At 36.5% G+C, this 20466-nt stretch overlaps 1 protein-coding gene across 1 annotated transcript; it reads right to left on the bottom strand.

The window, feature by feature from the left end:
- Positions 1-2458: 2458 nt before the first annotated feature.
- Positions 2459-18733, bottom strand: si:dkey-118j18.2 (uncharacterized). Its single transcript, XM_067378000.1, has 6 exons — positions 18687-18733; positions 18511-18607; positions 18037-18106; positions 17667-17826; positions 13118-13247; positions 2459-4227 (listed from the first exon to the last, which is right to left on the bottom strand). The coding sequence occupies exons 3-6, from the start codon at positions 18054-18056 to the stop codon at positions 4025-4027; spliced, it is 513 nt and encodes a 170-aa protein (XP_067234101.1). The 5' UTR covers positions 18057-18106; positions 18511-18607; positions 18687-18733; the 3' UTR covers positions 2459-4024.
- Between the last annotated feature and the right edge of the window lie 1733 nt (positions 18734-20466).

Raw genomic sequence — 20466 nt, 5'->3', positions numbered from 1 at the left:
CAAAATGGATCTTTACAAGATGTTCATCATGCATGCTGCATGCATACATCGGATCATGTGAGTATAGTATTTATTTGGATGTTTACATTTGATTCTGAATGAGTTTGAGGCTATGCTCCGTGGCTAAAGCTAACATTACACACTGTTGGAGAGATTTATAAAGAATGAAGTTGTGTTTATGAATTATACAGACTGCAAGTGTTTAAAAATGAAAATAGCGATGGCTCGTCTCCGTGAATACAGTAATAAACAATGGTAACTTTAACCACATTTAACAGTACATTAGCAACATGCTAACGAAACATTTAGAAAGACAATTTACAAATATCACTAAAAATATCATGTAATCATGGATCATGTCAGTTATTATTGCTCCATCTGCCATTTTTCGCTGTTGTCCTTGCTTGCTTACCTAGTCTGATGATTCAGCTCTGCACAGATCCAGACGTTCTGCCCTTGTGTGATGGCTTGAACATGGGCTGGCATATGCAAATATTGGGGGCGTACATATTAATGATCCCGACTGTTATGTAACAGTCGGTGTTATGTTGAGATTCGCCTGTTCTTCGGAGGTCTTTTAAACAAATGAGATTTATATAAGGAGGAGGAAACAATGGAGTTTGAGACTCACTGTATGTCTTTTCCATGTACTGAACTCTTGTTATTCAACTATGCCAAGGTAAATTCAATATTTAATTCTAGGGCACCTTTAAATCTAATACTCAGCGTTTTGAAAAACCCGTTCTAACTTTTAAATTTTAATTTTTTGCAGTAACTTTTAGTATATGTATCCTCCTACAGTTAATGTCAAAGTAGCAATTAAACACAAGCTGCTACAGACGCTGCACTTTGGGAAAGAGTTTAAATCTGGTTCATACCCTCATAAAAACTGTGCGGATAAGAATAATTCTGACACGACATTTTCTGCTCATCCGATAATCCTAATGAATACTTGATAAGCACACACTAGCGACCAAGATGAGGAAAAGAGAGAGAATAGGTCAGCTTTCGTGCCTCTAGATAGAGAGAGAGGAAAAAAAAAATGGAGATTTGACAGAATCAGAGGAAGCACAGATGAGTCAGAGAAATGAAGAAGCTTCCTCAGCTCTAGTCTCCCTTCGCTGACTCATTTCTGATGTCTGATATGTGCGTTTCATTTGTTTTTCACACCAGATCAACATGAGGAGCACTGATGAGGGCCGCAGGTGCAACAGTTTTTCTGCAGGGTGGCCAAAAGCAAAGTCACTTATTTCCCCTTGAGCGTGACCGCCTGCGGTGCAGCTTATATGTTCCTAGTATGAGCTGTGGAAGAGAACACTGTTCATTAAACAGTGAAGCCATAGTTCAGCTTGTGTGTCAAAACATATTGCAGCGGTGAATTAAAGCAACCTGTTCGGTTTAAATGAAGTCAAGCACACTAACTACATTAACATTAGCAACAACATGAATAATTAATAACAAGGCTTACCCTGTGTTTGAAAGTGTTGATTCCATGTGATGTGGTGAGAGATCTGTTGTAGTACAATTCATTTAAAGCATTATGCAAAGCTGTATTCTTGTCATAAGTTAAAGTTGTACAACATGCCAGGAGCCGCCCACCTCACCGATTTGACTGAGATTACCACGCAAGAGAGTAGGAAGCAAAGCACAGAGGGCACTGGCTCTGCAGAATTATGAATATGGAAATACAGAATACAGAGCCAGCTGTTAAAAATAAAAACCTGAAACGGCAAGTTATCATAAAGATGGAGAGAACTTAAAAGAAAGCACACTGTGAGCAAACAGATGAGAATGAAGAATAATGTACTACTGCCCCCTTGTGGTGTAAGAAAGTATGGCTTTATACAGAATAGTTATAAAACCACACAAGTATTACTATTACTGACATATAAAGCAAGTCAAATGTGAATAACATGCAAACTTTCTGTATGCACAAAAATACCCAGGTGACATACTACATTTCCATAATGCTCAGTAGTTATTTCCTGTACTTTAAAAAAACATGGTATGCAGTGAATATTATACAGTATATAGTATTCTACTGTTATTTAAAGAAATTAATACTTTTCAGCAAGGATGCATTAAATTGATCAAAAATTACAATAAAAAGACATTTATAAATAAAAAATATTTGTATTTCAATTAAATGCTTTTCTTTTGAACTTTATATTCATAAAAAATAAAAAAAAATAATAAAAAAAATCAGTATATTAGAATGATTTCGGAAGGATCATGTGACACTGAAGACTAGAGTAATGATGCTGAAAACTCAGTTTTGCATGACAGGAATGACTTACATTTTAAAATATATTGACATAGAAAACAGTTATTTTAAATATGCAATAATATTTCACAAGATTAATGATTTTACTGTGTTTTTGAACAAATAAATGCAGCTTTGAGATCAATGCCACATATCACTGATAAAAAAAAAAGAAAAAAGTATGAAACATGTCCATTGAGTTTGTTGGAGAAATGAGCTGTTTTCAAACATGACATTTCACCGATCTTTATTTTTGAAAGAGATTCAAAGGGTTTTTCCATAAATACAAAAATAGCATATACAGTACTTCAGTTTAAATGAGATAATACATGTTGCAGGATTAGCATTTTAAATCAAATTATGATTAAATGAAATTACATAGTGAAGGACCGGGCGTTTGGGGGACGGAACTACACACACATATTCTGAAAGCACACTTAGATCACATCCTTTCATGTGGACTTTTTTTTTTTTTTTTTTTTTAAATACAAAAAAATATTGATCCCATTATGTGAACCTGATATATTGACAATTGCACAGAGATGACTTCATGCGCTCACTAAAGCACAAACTTTTCACAAGGAAGTTCTGTTTGAATTCATCACACAGTTAACATATGCCTTAACACATACACACACACACACACACACACACGCGCACACACACGCGCACACACGCGCACACACGCGCACACACACACGCGCACACACACACGCGCACACACGTGGAAGGTCTATTTCGGTTAGCAGAAATTGTTAATAAGGGCACCGTGATCTCAAATGCATCAGTGTGTTACGTTTAACCTGATAAGCGATACAACAGAGTAGGACTGCACACATTTACACGAGTCATGACCATTAGCCACATTATCCACACTGGCTCCGGTTGATTCAGGAATATTGGACACTTACTAACAGACGGAATTAAGGCAATTACAACACATTAAAAGTGCTTCAGAGGGCTTTCTTTCTTTCTTTCTTTCTTTTTTTTTTTTTGAAATTGTCATCACATATAAACTGAGGTTATAAATAAACCTGAGGCTAGACCTCTATACTTTAAAGAGATAGTTCAGGCAAAAATTTAAATTCTGTCATCATTTCACCTCATGTCATGACTTACTTTCTCCTGTGGAACATAAGATATTTTGAATTTTGTTTACCATTGACATACAGTCATACTGGTGAGCATGAGGGTGAGCAAATGACAGAATATTCATTTTTGCATGAACTACATCTTTAACCTCTCCCTTTGGGATTTAAAAAAAATAATAAAGAAATGTGTCAATGACATTGTCTAAGCAGAACGTGCTTGGCACCAATCAACCCACTAGCCTATTTACAGTTCCTCAATCAGCCACACATGATTATGGAATTAGTCTTCTACACGCCAAATAAATGATGGTGAAAGTAATTGTTTAAAATATCAAAATGGCGGTGTTTGCCGTATGGCTATGTGCGGTGGTTTTGCTGAAGGAAATGAACATAAGGCATGGGTGAACTGAAAGCACCGGTACATCAGCGTAGGCAGAGCAGTGCTCGACTCTGCCAGAAGATGGCATCAGGCCAGTCTCATTCTTTATACTGCATATTGTGCACTATTCAAATTCTCTCACAAGAGAACAAGCCAGATCCACCGCCAATGTGAAATCTTTTTTCTTTGTATAATTTGCTTGAGAAGAAAATAAGTTCTGATGGAAAAACAAGACCTAGAGGGGCTTAAGCAGTTGCTTAGGCCTTGTTGTGTTTCTATATTGAGAGAAGTTTAACTTGACCTTCCCTCCGGTTGTGATTGGATGTGGCTGTCTTCTTGCTGATTGGCTGGAGAAGTGATGCTGGGTGTGTAAGGGGGTGGAGCATCACTAATTGCACTGGAATCATTGCCATCCGGGATGGCGATGCTCAGGGATGCATCGGTATCGTCGTTTTGAGCGTACTCGCTGTACGGTGGAGGCTTCAGGTCATTTGCTGCACAAAAAAAAGACGAGAGAGTGCAATGATTTAGGTTTAAAATGGAAAAGTAAACAAAAAAACATTAATTGACAACATAAAAATGTCTTCCCATTGTAAAATATATCCTGTTAAAGCTGCAGTCCGCAACTTTTTTTGTGTTAAAAATGTACAAAAATTATATAATGAGAATATACAACATGAATCCATTTTCCAAACCGTGTTTTTGTCTTATCCTGACTCATTATGGTACACTTATAAAAAGTGTTTATATTTCAGACCGGACTGGTAGGACTCGCCGCAGAGTATCACAGTAACTGCGTGACTCGCCATAGACATACACAGAGAAAAGTAGCTCCGGCTAGAAAGTTCCTCCGCAAGACACGTGCAGTTCTGATTATTAACCGCTAGAGGGCCAAAAACGGTGTGATAATGAATAATTTCTTTCTAGCATTTGTTCCAACTGTAACAAAGGGAAATAGAAAATAACTAGCAGTACAACAGAATTATGACAAACATCAAAGCGTGAGATAGATATAGCACGTAAAGGAAATTAATTTAAAATTTCGTATTTTTTTATTTAGACTTTTATTATTTCATTATTTTAAAATTTATTTTGTTTAAACTGTATTTTTAAAATAGTTATGTTCAAAGCATTGTGTCCCACAATTTTAATGCTGCTTCAGAGAAGCATTAAACAGTCTGTGCAAATGCACATTATTGTGATTTTATGCCACTTCAGAGTTGGTTTCTGTACCGCTTTTTTCTGTGTAAAGATGCCTATAATACACGCTGAACTGCTCCGAGAGCATTTGAAAGGGTAAAATGAACTAGGTGTGAAAACACCGCAAAAGAGCTCATGTGACTACAGTGGTTCAACCTTAATGTTATGAAGCGATGACAATATTTTTGTCCGACTTTTCAACAATATCTAGTGATGGGTGATTTCAAGCTTCATGAAGCAGTGTTTTGAAATTGGCCATCACTAAATATTGTTAAAAAGTCGTTATTTTGTTATGTAATTAAGAAGAAACAAAACTACTGAAATAAATAATATTTGATGCGTCACGTAAGAACTTCTGGGAATGTCATTTTACTGTTTTTCAACCATAAAATTATTTGCCAATTATATTTTTTTCCCCCGTTAAAAAAACAAACAAACAAACAAACAAAAAAATCAGTTCAAAATTACATATAACATAGGATATTAAATCAACTTTGGTTGATTCATTAAAAATACAAATAGATTATTTAAAAAAACAGAATAATAATAGTAATAAGACTAGACAACTAAACCTTCCAATGACTCAAAGTAATATGCATGCAAAATAGCAAGGTCATGCTTTTTTTTTTTTTTAAATTACATAATTTCCTGTTTTATTCTGAACGGCAGGCCACTGCAAGCAATCAATGCCATATTTGGTCTTTAAACGGCAAACAAAAGCAAATATTGCCAAATATTCCAAGGGAACAGGTGGTACAAACTATACACAGAGCATTTGGAGAAAAGGGGGGTTTCCATCACCACTTCATTAGAATATCAAGAAACGGTGGAAATGTTGAATGATGTGGCATTGAAGGCTGATAAAAACCACATCCTGCTCTGAAGATCTTTCACTCTTCTGGGTCAAAGGAAACACAGTATACGCATGTGTCACATCTTCAACCTCGTGTCTTGTTCTTGGAGTTCGTTTAGACACTTACAGATGTACTTGCTGAAATCCACCGTTTGAGATAATGAGAGCACAAATAGAAAGGGAACAGGGGGAAATGCAATGGAATGATACAGAAGAATGGAGCTGTGAGCCAGAATCTTCTGTTTGCTGCCAATCCACACAAGCACCAAAAGATTTCCTTCTCTGCTGCTGAATGAACAATCGGTCTCAGCACAGAAACTGAACTGAAGTAAACCCAACATGCAAAGCTATGATTGCCAAATTCATTTCAACCTTTTCCATGTCTTAATGTCAATATCTGGCAGCTGGTGTTCATAAACGTCCTTCTCAGCATGTCAGTTACAAAACCTGCCAATTAAGAAGCATTGGTCTAATTTAGGATGGCTGATGTCCGCAGGCCCACTCTCCAACTGTTGTTGCCTCTTGTCATAAAATTGTCCCTGTTAACCATTTACAGAGCATACAGCAGAGTGGGTGAAAGCACGAGACTTTCCCTGGAGAGATGTAATGTGACTGAAAGTCTGTTTCTCATATTAGTGTGAAGAGACATGTTAAGTATTTAGCGTTGGTTTAACCCTTGAGACTTGACAGTCTCCTCACCATACCATATATGTATTCTTGGTGGTTTTCTTGTAAACATATCCACCATTACTGTATGAAATTTCTCACCGAGAGATGTTTTTAGGGATGAACTTAAACTGTGACACAATATAGAAAGTCAGTGCAAAAGCTCATAGTTCAACAAACATTTAATCATTTACATTCCAGCTGTGCTGTGAGTGATCGCTTGGAAAAGCATCAGAGATGATTTTAAGTGCAGCATAGTCTACATGTATGCTGCAACAATATCGGGATTTGGCATATACACAGAGAGTTAAAAATAAAGCAAAATCAATCCTCCAAACACAAATCATGTGCAACTAGAAAATGATTAGCAGACAAGTCCCTTTATGGATAACATTTTGTAACACTCCATTGACCACAAAAATTCATGATTGTATAACAGAGGAACAAAAATGCCTTCTTAATGGCACACAAACTGGTTTCATTATAGTGCCCTTATTATGCTATTTCGAATATTTCCTTTCATGCAGTGTATAATATAGACCCTGTATAGATGGAACAATAGAACAAATTTGCATAATGCCAGCCTATGATCTTCATTAGCTGCCCGCGAACGACATCTACTTTGACCCGCCCTCAAACACTGTAGTTGTAGCTGAGCCTGGAAGGCTTGCGGTTCACACTGTCAACATGTTGAGAAGACGCTGTTTTCATCGCTGCAAACCCACTTTGCATGCACTTTAAAATGATGAAGACTCGCGCTGGAATTGATACGGGGGGAAAAATATGACCAATCGGAGCAGCGTAGGCTCATGGAAAGGAGGGGTTTGGAGAGACTGAATCTTTGAACTAACTGTTTTCAGACACTTTGAGAAATGAGGTTATATGCAATGTACATTATTGGCACTTTTCCACTGTGTGGAATAACTCTGCTTGCTTTTCCACTGCAGTTTAGTACCGCTTCAAAGTTGGACGTATTATAGACCGATATAGTTGCGCCACCTTTACTGCCGTGGAACTGCTCCACTCCATGGCTGTCATTAAAAAAAAAATTACGCGAACTAATGATACTGCGGTGGCTGTTACTGACTATTTAAATCTAGCAGGTTTGGTGTCTCATGTTTCAAATCCAATGACACTGGTAGTGACTATTCTCTCTGACCAATCAGTGATCTGCAGTGTTTACACGTCACATTTATTATCGGTACGGCACGCTTGGAACCTCATCCGAGGTGGTGCCATTTAAGCAAGCCGTAACATACCGAGCCATCCCATGCAGTGGAAAAGCACTTGTTCATAAACACATTAATGACACAAGTGCCATTACACTGTATTCAACACAAACTAGGCTACCATAATATGTGAGGAACATGTATGTACATGTTTGTGTTTTCGAAGGAATAACGTTTATGCGTGGTTATTGAAAAAACAAAAAACTTAAGTCACTGAAATAAGGCCAAAAAAAGTATATTAAATCTGTGATCATAAGACTTCTGGGTATTGGAGGTTGTAGACTAGAGTTTTTACTTCAGAATTATGTAAAAATTATGCTGCCTACTCCTTCATATAAAACAATATATTGATTTAGTTTTTGTAAGTCACTTTTTGTCAAGAAACACAGTATGCATGGAGGCGTGAATGATCATGAATAATGGGCCATTTACACCTGAGAAGACAAAAGAAATCAAATAATAATTACCTGAAACGACTTGCATATTAATGAGGCTTTTGAGTCAGGTAGGATGTGAAAAAATCCTCTGTAATCATGTCTATATGATTACATATTCTATATATTCTTTAAAATATATATTCTATTATATTCTATTATATTCTTTCAAATATAATGTATTTCTGTGATGCAAAGTGTCTGAACAATTATGTTACCTCTATGGCATTTCATACAGGCTTTTAGCTTAAAGCATGCACATTTGGAGAAAAATTGATGGATTCTTATATGTTTATGTCAAATTCCTATACAGAGGAGTAATATTTATTCTATATTTTTTCTATATATCATCACTATGAGTGCTGGATACAATTCATACTTGCAGCGGGAGGGCGCTCTGTACACCTTTAGGCCACAAATCCATATAAAGAAGAAGAAGAACCAGGAACTAACTGCATGTCTTCTAGAGTTCACTAACCATTGCTTTAACATCCAGATAAATACTTTTCAAGACAATAAATACACGATTGAGACGATGTATGCATGGATTGCTTCTGAATTTGCGTTTGAATAGCGCTGGCTCCATGGGCGTGGCAGTATTAGCGGATAATGAGCTGAATCTCGGACTTCTGACATGGCTCTCTTTTCATACAGATTACATAAACACAGAATGTTTGTTTTCGATTTGACTTGCACGATTTAAAACCTGACATTTCAACGTTTCTTTAGACATAAGTTTAATTTTTTTGTCATTTGTATTCACTAAGTTACAATTCATTTTCTGAGAACTATCAGATTGGACTTCCTTCAGAGGGAGACGAGAGATCATGCATCATGTTAGTTTTCTTTATTTTACAAAAAGCACAGCATTTTGTTTTTACTCAGTGTACACAAATGAAAGAAGATATTCAACAGATTAAAATGGTGTATAACTCTTAATTGTATGTACAACATTGACGGAGTATTTTGGGTCTCTTTCACACTGGTATGAAAAAAAAACGCGGTGGTATCGCCGGCGATACCCTCAGACCTCAGAGTGTTAAAGGGTTAGTTCACCCAAAAATGAAAATTCTGTCATTCATTACTCATATTGTTCCACACCCATAACACATCTTCGAAACACAAATTAAAATATTTTTTGATGAAATCCATAAGCTTTCTAGCCTCCAATAGACTGCAATGTTATTACCACTTTTAAGGCCCAGAAAGGTAGTAAAGATATCATTAAAATAGTTAATGTGACTACAGTGGTTCAACCTTAATGTTATGAAGCGATGAGAATATTTTTTGTAAAATAATGACTTTATTCAACAATTTCTTCTCTTCCAGTGCTTCCAGGTTCTACATCAGAATGCCTGCTCAGTATTGGCCGATGCTTTACACATGAGCGCCACAATGCATGCGTGTGATGCTGATGCAGGAGCTGGCCAATAATGAGCTGGCATTCTGATGAAGTTTACTATGCGTTTACTACGTGAACAGCATAGGAGACAGACAGAAAAACAAGAAATTGTTGAATAAAGTTGTTATTTTTGTTTGCTTTTTGTGCGCAAAAAGTATTCTCGTCACTTTATAACATTAATGTTGAACCACTGCAGTCACATTGACTATTTTAACGATGTCTTTAACGATGTTCTGCGTCAGAACGTTTGTGTCTAATGTGTTTATTTTATTTATTTATTTAGTTTAGTTCAATTCTGTTTTTTTAGCGTGAACGATCCCTGATGACATGACTATTGTTTCACTTAACAATCGCACCTTTGCTTGCCTTTTGTGGTTGTGGACATTGATTGTTTGGAATACCGCACAAACACTCCAGGTGATGAGAGCCGGGCTTGCCAGCCATTAGGTACAGCCGGAATGAGCATCTTTGGCTACGGGTTTCTGCACCAAGTTTATTGGATCCTGACGCCGATAATTAGAAATCAAGCCAAAGGAAGGAAGAGAGGCAGCAGAGGTGGTGTTCGGGTCAGAAATCGGCGGCGGTGGTGTATAATTAATATAACGTGCTGGTTATCTTAAACAGGGACTGCTCTCTCTCCACCACTTTTAAACAAATGGTGACGTGTCCTATGAGGGGTGACAAAACTATTGACTTGTTTTATACTAACGTTAAGGATGGCTTTGTTGCAAAATTGCTTCCTCTGCTAGGTAAATCCGACCATAACCTAATATCCTTGATCTCCAAATATACACCGATGATACGGAAACAGTCCACTACGTCCAAGACTGCGCATCTGGTCAGAGGATGCCTGTGAATCATTAAGGGGGTGCTTTGAACGCACAGATTGGAATGCGTTTTTGATGGAGACAGTGATCTGGACAGAATCGCTGACAAAGTGACTTGTTATATTAATTAGTGTCGAGTCTTTAATTCCTAGTAAACAAATCAAAATCTTTCCCAATAACAAACCATGAGTTACCAGAGAAGTTAAAGCTGCTATTAATAAGAAGAAAGCTGCTTTTTATAGTGGTGATAAAGAAAGGATTAAAGATGCTCAAAGAGAGCTGAAAGTCATTATCAGACAGGGCAAACAAAAATATAAGGAAAGGGTTGAAGGAAATATGTCCTGTACCAACACAAGAGGGCTATGGAATGGTAAGAAGTCTATTACTGGATATGGGACCAGTAATCCCAGTTTATGTCAATTGGGTATAAAGGCTAATGATGCCAATGGTTTTTTTGCCAGGTTTGATGAATTTGATTTTTCTGCTCTACATGAGAATGTTCTTTCTAATCTTAGGCAGAGCAGCTTTGAGGATTGTAGCCCAGCTATTAATCTTAACATTGAAGAGGTTCGTCAGCAGTTAAGGCTTATTAAACCTAATAAGGCAGCAGGCCCCGATGGCGTTTATCCGCTCACCCTTAAAGTGTGTGCTGACCAGCTATGCTCCGTCCTTCATTCATTGTTTTCTTTGTCTCTGTCCTCTGCTAAGATCCCAGTTATGTAGAAAACATCTTGCCTTGTCCCTATTCCCCAAAAAGCTAAGGTGTCCAACAACCTTGCTAATCTGAGGCCTACTGCTTTAACTTCACACATTATAAAGTGTTTTGAGAGGGTTGTATTGAATCACCTGACTAGGCAGGTGTATTTTTCAGGACCCTTGCAATTTACATATAGGAAGGGTGTTGGGGTAGATGATGCTCTACTTTTTATGGTCCATAACATTTACAGTCATCTTGAAATTGCTGTCAGCTGTGATAGGATCATGTTTTTTGATTTTGAGTGCTTTTAACACTATACAGCCACATATTTTAGCCAACAAATTAATTGATTTTAAATTGCACAATACAGTCTTTTTTCAGCTGGTCTGAGTCTAACTTTTTAAAACTGAATGTAGAGAAGACTAAAGAACTTGTGATCGATTTTAGAAAGAAAAAAGAGAAGGTCCTTCCAGTCACAATTAATGGTCAGTTGATTGAAATTGTGTAATCATATAAATTCTAAGGCATCCACTTGGATGAAAAATTGAATTGGAAAGAGAATACTAATGTCCTAATGAAGAAAGTCCAGTCGAGACTTTTCTTTTTGAGGAAACTTAGATCATTCAACATCAGCACAAAGTTTAGATGTTTTTTATCAAGGGATTTTAGCTAGTGTTCTTTTTTATGCTGTACTTTGGAGGACAAAAATAGGATAAATAAGCTGATCAAGAGGGCTGGTTCGATTATTAGTCTTACTCCAGACTTGAGGTCATTGTGGAGAAAAAAAAAAAATTGTTTTGCTTTTTGAAGGCCATGTTTATCAATCAATCAATCAATCAATCAATCAATCAATCAATCAATCAATCAATCAATCAATCAATCAATCAATCAATCAATCAATCAATCAATCAATCAATCAATCAATCAATCAATCAATCAATCAATCAATCAATCAATCAGGTTAGAATTCTGTTAATGACAGAATTATCATTTTTGGGTGACCTAACCCTTTAAAACTGGCCACGTTCACACAGCAGCAGACTATGGTTGTCAGTCCTGTATTTGAGTCCTTAATACGGTTATGTTCACATGCAGTACAGTCATTTACGGGCATGACAACCACATTCTATAACAGAACTCACAAATTTTCAGGACTCGCAACCGCATTATCAGAAATTCCGAGCAGGGTGAACGGAACAGGACTGGACAACGGTCTGAAACATCATTCAGTGTGAGAGACGCTCTTATAAAAGGTGTTTTGTGTGTGGCTTCGCTTTTGGTAACTTACAGCGAGAGATGTGAGCTGTGCGTCATCTTAAGGTGTTATCCAGTCACTCACTGTTCTCCAACGGAGCGGCTCCCGTCAGTTTTGTTTTTCTTTTCGAAATTCAAATGCCGTGTCAAGGACGTGACACACGAGTGCAACGGTTAAAGGCTCTGGCTAGTGCGCGTTTACACTGATGCTGCTGTTGGTTAATGAACTATGAATGGATGAACTCGTAGTTCAATTGGTCTCGTCATGTCAAAAGTGATGAGACTTTTCAGTTTTATGGACGTTGCCATCTTTAATATTACGTTGGTCATTGTTGTTATGGTTACTAGTAAGATAATACGGGCTTGACTCTCGTTGCACATTCATACTGACAGTGTTCAAGACGCTACTGTATGTTGCTGTGTAAACGGGACATTTCGAGACTCACACCTGTAAGTAAATGCGGTTGTCAATCTTAAAAACTGAAAGTGTGAATGTGGCCTCAGTAATTGTCCTGAGATGTTAATTTAAAAGAAATGAATTTACAAGAAATAAATAATCCAGTCAAATCAAATCCAACCGATAACTGCAAAATAAATTGCCTCATTGGATACAGGTTTTGGAATTGATGTTAGCCCCTAAAACTGTAGCATGTACAGTCTCAAAGAAATTCACAACATAAAAAATAAAATAGAAAATAATTGTTGGGCCCCACTGGTCTTTAAAGTGGTCCAGTAAAAGCTTGTACATTTTCTTAACCTTAAAATGTATTATTTCTGTCCCAGTGCAGACTGGGGTGTAGTTGTAGAATGAGTCAGTCTTACCTCCAGAAACTGCCTCATACGGAGGAGGCATGTCCAGTTGAGACAACGAGGATGATGGTGGAAGAGAGGCGGAGGGTTCGCCCACCGAGCCGTCGTCCTGAACTCCGTACCAACTGGGCCAGATTGATGTCTGTGAAGCAGAGCAGCAGTGGGAGTTAAACACCCACAATCAGACGAGAATCAGACATTTTACACACAAGAAGCATCTAAAAGATGATTTTAAATACATGTGGCAGTGAAACAAAATCTAGTCGATGCTTGCTGTTAAGTGGTGGAATTGTGCAATCCCTTGTGTTTATATATGTGTTTATAACCCACAAGACCTTGGGGTCTCAGTTTGGCTGGTAAACACAGTGTTATCTCAGTTTCAGTAAGGATGTGAGACGCTTCTGTATTTTTTTAAGTCATATGCAGCTTCATAGTTCAGATGAAAATTTGCTTAAAGAGAAGGTCATCTTTTAGATTGGATCTTAATGGTCTGGTATTTCCTTTTGTGAATACACTACTACTCAACAAAGCAGTTCGTTTGGCATTAAACAAGTTACTATACAACCATTATGTCATATATCAGCATGCCGTGACATACTTCTTTATAAAACTACTGTAAGAACAACAAAGCAACTACTGGCATGTGAACGTGTAAGCAGGCCAAAAGTTTCACATATATTTAAACCGCCTGTTGTCAAATTAAGGGCATTTCCTGTGTGGAGAGCTACAGGCAGCTTTGGTTTCTAAAAATAGGTTTATATATATCATTCTCTCCACATCTGAAGAAAGAGAAAACGACTGCTGTGAAATACTGAGATAATCTAGAACATGTTTTATAGGCATATAACCTATAAAAATTCAGCTTGCAATGGTATGATGGGCTAATAAATGTCCATTTTATCCAAAATATTCAGTGAAATATTAAAGTAGCAACCTTATTTGAATGGCAAAGCTCTTTGGCTTGAAACAGTCTTCAATACTTGTGCTACAAATTGCTTCCAGATGCTTTTCTCAACATAAGACGCTTTCATTTAGAAACAAAGGGCTTGTTCTGAATTTAAAATGCAGCGTTACAGCTTCAAAACAGTTTAGAGCTACTCGATAACACATTCTACACTTCAGACACTTTTAAAGAAATCTCATTTATAATACAGTCACAGATAGCATAACTTGGACTGTACGAGTGAATACGCTTTAGTCAAACTGCCAAAAAAAACAATAACATTCCTAAAAGGTTTGTCAGCACTGTCAGGGCCCTTAGCTCTGGGTCCTGCTCTTGTTCCATCAAGTCTGCTTCTTCTGGCTTTTTCACAGGCACTGGTTAGTTTTGACAAGTGCTGAGCACCAACAAGAGAAACTATTCTTCTGAACAGAAAAGCTCACACATTTAGTGGCCTGTGTGAATAACACAGACTCGAGACCTGACACTCCTGCCCTCGGTTTGGTTTAACGGATCCTTGTTGTAGCTTTGAGTTTAGAGAGTGAAACTTTTTACATCACGAGTCAAAAAAAATAAAAATGCAGCACCAAGGTCAAAAATGGTGTCAGGCAGGAAACGGTAAAAGTGGAAGTTAATCAAAACCTTCCCTGTATAAATGACAAAGACAGAACATGCCCTCGCACTGAAAATGTGAAAATTTCCACTGAAAGCACACTCCAATTCAGTCTGAAAACCAATAAAAACTGAAACCTGTGAGCGGATTCAAATTTCCTGTATTCAGACATTTTGAAGATTCCCCTATAGATTAAGATGCCGGTTAAGATTCATTTTGGGTGATACAATTACAAGTGTACAATTACACATGTCAAAAAAGTCCAAATTATTCAACCCACATGTGAAGATGTAAGACAACATTCATAATGTAAAAGCTGATATGTCCCAGACAACAGTGAAGGGCCGCCTATTCACCTGTCAATCTCAACTAAAACAGGGGTTTTTAAACTTTGCTACTTGTGGCTGCTTTAAAAAAAAATTGAAAATTTGGAAACCCACATATATACACTACCGTTCAAATTTTAAATCTTTTTTAAATGATTGTGAAAAACATCTCTCATGCTCCCCAAGGCTGCATTTATTTGATCAAAAATCTAGTGAAAAAAGCAATATTGTGAAATATTATAACAAATAACTTTTCTATTTTAACATTTTAAAATGTAATTTATTTCTGTGATGTCATTCTAATATTTCTTATTATCAATGTTGAAAACAGTTGCTGCTTAATATTTAATGGAAACGGTTGATTTTTTTTTTCAGTTTAATGCATCTTTGTTAAAAGTATTAATTTCCTTAAAAAAAAATAAATAAATAAATATACACAGTATGTATTAGAGCTGCATGATTCTGGATAAACTGAAAATTGAAATTTTGTTTAAAACAGAGATTGTGATTCTCCCACGATTCCGAACAGACAACTAAACAAAATAACATGTAATTTACTAAAGGTTCAGATAAAATGTTAAAGGTCCCGTTCTTCGTGATCCCATGTTTCAAACTTTAGTTAGTGTGTAATGTTGTTGTTAGAGTATAAATAAAATCTGTAAAATTTTAAAGCTTGGAGTTCAATGCCAAGTGAGATATTTTATTTAACAGAAATCGCCTACATTGAACAGCCAGTTTGGACTACATCCCTCTACTTCCTCCTTTAATGATGTCACTAAAACAGTTTGACTAACCTCCGCCCACAGGAATACACAAAAAAGGGGGCGCGGTCTTGTTGCGCTCCCACAGAGAAGAGCAAGAGTTGCGTTTATAGAGTGTGGTTGTCGCCATGTCGTCGAAACGCTGTTATTTTCATCACCTTTGTTTGGCCTTCCCAGGGACGCTGTACTTAGAGATCAATGGTTACAATTTATGTTCAACTCGGTTCCAGAAAATTATAATCCACATGTAAAACTATGTGCAGCACATTTTGCTGAGGACAGCTTCCTCAATCTCAATCAGTTTAATGACGGATTCGCACAAAGATTATTCTTGAAAGATGGAGCAGTTCCCTCTTTGTCTGGAGAAGGCGTTGTTTATGGACCACAACCGGTAAGCTAAGCTGCTGTCGAATCACAACACAGGAACCGCTGGCACAATCAGAACTCGTTACGTATTTCTGAAGGAGGGACTTCATAGAACAAGGAAGTCATCAGCCCGTTTTTATGACAGATAAGTTAATTATGTGAAAAATACTGTTTTTTTACACGCGAAACATGAACACGTTATATTGCACACTATAAACACAATCAAAGCTTCAAAAAACCATGAAAAACGTGACCTTTAATTGATGCAGCGTATTTAAAAAAATATGTAATCAATATGAATTAATTATATCTTTTTTAAAAGTCGGTTAGAATGAATGATTCAATGACTCACTCATAGACTTCAATTGTTTACTGGATTCAATTACTGGACTACTCAGTGTTTTTGCATGAATCTCTTGAATGAATGATTCAATGAAAAATACATTTTTTAAACACTTGTTGCCACCTACTGTTGTAATTATGTAATTGATAAAATCTTTATCTGAAGCTTCGAAGTTACTTACAAAAGGTGATTTACTGTATTTTGATCACTATTGTAGACATCAGTGTTTATATCCAAACTATAACTTTTATCCAAACTATTAGCCGTTATATAATTGTTTAATACTTCTGTGATAATCTGAAAGATTGTAAGACAAAAATAATGATACTGTGTGGTTGAAATGAGTGTTTCAGACCTATACATGACAACTGCTCTCTCTGGGTCAGTGGCAGCGCCAATGCAGATTTGAAGGTTTATTATGGTCACACTTGTCAAAGGTTTAACAGACAGGGTAATCACTATTATTTAGGAATAAGATAACATTGGTGTTTTAATCAATATCACAATCTTTTAACTATAAATCATGCGGCTCAAATATATAAACATAGAAATATTTTCTTTTTTTCAAAACCAATCCCCTTCAACTCTGATCAAAAGGGGTCGCAGAAGAAGCATCTGAGATGCATGTTAATACCAGGTGTAAACGGCAGTGTGTCTGACCCTTTAACTTTAAACAGGAAGATTATCCATCCTGACATGATGAATACACAGCCTACCTTTATTTGATGACAGATTAATGGTTTCAAATGAAAAAGTAAATAATAAAAGGAAAATAAGACAAACTAATATTCATTTTGGTGTAATCTATGCGTGTCTACACTGACTGAATAGTGATAAAGGTTATGAAAAGAGGATTTAAATAGATTTCAGTGCTTAATCACAACATTCCTCTTCCAGCTACAAGTACTTAACCAAAGGGGAAAAGATTTGTCTGCTTATCAGTGTCTCGATCAGTGTCTCTGTCATTTACCTAGCCAAATCTTCTGTGAAATGCCATTTGAATTCAACAGAAGTAACCATAATATATTGCACTTTATCTTATTGTTTTGCTGAATGTACACTGAATGTAGACCCACACTGTACTACACAGGAAGCTGAACTATGTCATTCTTCCAAAAAGCGATTATATCAACAGTGGCTGACGCACAGCCAACTCGGCCACACCTTGAAAAAAAAAAAAAAAGGATCCAATTGAACTGAGGTTTTACTCACATTTTGTCTCTCACAGATCTGGTGCAGGTACGCACGTCCTCCCACAATGACGATCTGAGCGTTTCGGGGATTACTGAGGTACGCAGCAAGCTGTCTTTGCCTTGAGCGATACCAGCAGATGTAGAAGAAGATCTTAATCATAATAAATATTATGACAACTCTAAAACAAGATAAAGAACATGATTAAAGTCTCAAAGACATGCACATAACTGATAATTACTATTATTACAACACGTTGCATACATGCCATAAACAGAAACAAACTTGAATAAACAAAATCAAATGTGATACAATCATGTAAAAAAAAAAAAGAAAAAAAAAAAGAAGACAATACAACTGTAATCACATCAAAAGTCTCACAAAAACTTACATGTACCAATACAGCTCCATGCTTCTCACCAGTTGGTATCAATTACATAATCAGCTTCCAAGCTGTCAAACTAAAATAAGAACCAATAAGAGTTATTGGCAGGGTCAGCATAAGAAAATGTCATTTCGACATCATGGCATTGTTTACTCATGATTTTAAAAATCAAATCCAAACCACATATGAAATATCACTCAGACTGTCACCTGATCTCATGTTCAAAGCAGCTCAGATTTTTAAAGTCACGCTAAAAACAGTTAAAAGTGACTTTATTTTCAATATATTGTGTAACACACGGGGTTAGGTTACTGATATACAAACAGAAAATAAACTACCACAATTACAAGCTTAATTCGAGTATATAAACAAACAAACAAACATTGCAGAGCACATTACAGTGCATTCGTTGGGATTTATTACGGCCAATTTTAGTTATATGACTTTAATACAACTTTTCATCAAAAAAAATGAGCTCACCTTGTAAACGCCTTATAAGTAGCGTTATAATCCAGCTTTAGACAGCTAGCGAAGCATCTGCTCCTCATAGACAAGAGGAAGTCGCTTTGCTAACGGGCTAAAAAAATAAATGTACCTTTACAAAAGAGAAACAAGGACACCTAGGTAATTTTTTCAAAAAGCTCGAGTTCACTTGCCGCATGTAGGCCGAGAGTGGCTACTCTCTCTGTTAGTAAATGCTAATACTTGAGAGACTCAAAGGACTTCCGAGAAATGAGTGCCGTGTGTTTTTTCCATGAGCAAACGAAGGGGGTTTTGTTGTAGTTCTTCTGTTGTCTCGCAAGGCGTCCTTACTTCCGTGGATTAGTGGGAGAAGAACGTCAAATTAAAAGTCCGTTATCGATTATTTTATGTTTACGTTTTCGTGTTGTAATTTAATCATGTTATAATAATAATAATAATAATGTTTATTAAAAAAATTATATATATATATATATATATATATATATATATATATATATATATATATATATATATATATATATATATATATATATATACACACACACACACACATACATACAGTACATACATACAGTGCAGAGCATAAATGAGTACACCCCCTCTGAAACTTCTGAATGTCAGCGATTACTCAATTACTTAGAAGACATGTTAGGATTCTTTAGAGATATAATGTTCCAGCAAGTCTGCTTAATCAATTACCAAAGAAGCATGTCAAAATTATTCAGAAAAATTTTCTTGTCAAGGCGATAAAATGTTGTGTAGCAAAAATGAGTACACCCTCCTAAAAGTTACTAAATAAAATGAAATAAAAACACTTCTGGTGTAAGTTTAAGGCAATGTTTGATCAACAGGCAAGTATGTTGAACCAAAACATTTAAAGAGAAGTAATTTCTTGACAATTAAAAGTGTTATATAAGCTCACTGAATCATTCTCAGACTTAATGCTGACAACAATGGAAGCACTTGAGAGAGAACTGTCAGGAGACTTATTTCTTAGCACAAAAGAGGACCGTGGTACATGAAGATTAGCAAATCATTGTTTTAAGTGAGAAAATATAGCAAAAGTAACACAAAAACAATGGACTTGTGACAAGGCCCCTGAAATAATCAGGCCTTCATTTTAAGCTTTCATTTAGTGATGAGGGATTTTTTTGCTAGACAAAGAGCAGGAGAAATACCAAGCGAGTGTCTCAGAGCCAGTAAAAGCTATGAAAAGAGTGACTTTTTATCTCACAGAGCCTGCAGAAATTACATGTATGGTTGTTGTTCTCACTGGATCTACCTGCTGTAGCCAAATAAAACACAATAAAGTCAGTTAGCCATTTCCAAAGCACATATTTACAAAATATAGATTCTGGGAATCAATACTTTGGGCTCATGAGACCAAATCAATCATTTTGGTTCTAACAGCATCCAAAACGTTCTGGTGTTGCTAGAGGAGGAGTACGGTGAGAAGTGCCTGGTTCCCACAGTAAAGTTCAGTGGTAGTAAAGCTCTTATGTAGGGATGTATGAGTGCTGACGGTGTGAGGGAGTTGTGCTTTATCAATGCTGTCATGGATTCCCTCACCACTGTGTAATTTAATAACCAAACTTGAAACAGAAGGTGCTACCTTTTCCTCATTCCCTGCATTGTTGGGCATTTTTTCAACATAACAATGAGGATATGCATTCTCCCAAGGTGAAAAACCTTCTGTGGACAATGACATGTATTGCACTCAATCTTAACACTCTTGAGCACCTGTGGGGGATTCTGTAGACGAGTTGAGTAACACTCCCCATTAAAGATCAGGGCATTTAAGGAGCTCATCATCCAGGACTTAAACAGGACAGATGTGACAATTTGTCATGAACTTAAACACTCCGTGCCAAGAACAGTCAGAGCAGTATATTCAAAATTATGGAGGGCATACTAAGTGCTATATATTATACATTTGTTGAATTAAATCTAGGG

Source organism: Chanodichthys erythropterus, chromosome 23, assembly GCF_024489055.1.
Source record: "Chanodichthys erythropterus isolate Z2021 chromosome 23, ASM2448905v1, whole genome shotgun sequence".
In the NCBI taxonomy this organism is placed as follows: domain Eukaryota; kingdom Metazoa; phylum Chordata; class Actinopteri; order Cypriniformes; family Xenocyprididae; genus Chanodichthys; species Chanodichthys erythropterus.
The sequence above is the reverse complement of the archived record's forward strand: the minus strand, read 5'-3'. Positions and strand labels throughout refer to the sequence as shown.

Coding starts and splice junctions, on each gene's coding strand:
- si:dkey-118j18.2 (XM_067378000.1), bottom strand. CDS start 18,056: ATGGAGCTGTATTGGTACAT. Junction 13,248..17,666: donor AGATCTGTGAGAGACAAAAT/GTGAGTAAAACC, acceptor TCTGCTTCACAG/ACATCAATCTGGCCCAGTTG. Junction 4,228..13,117: donor GTATGAGGCAGTTTCTGGAG/GTAAGACTGACT, acceptor TTTTTTGTGCAG/CAAATGACCTGAAGCCTCCA.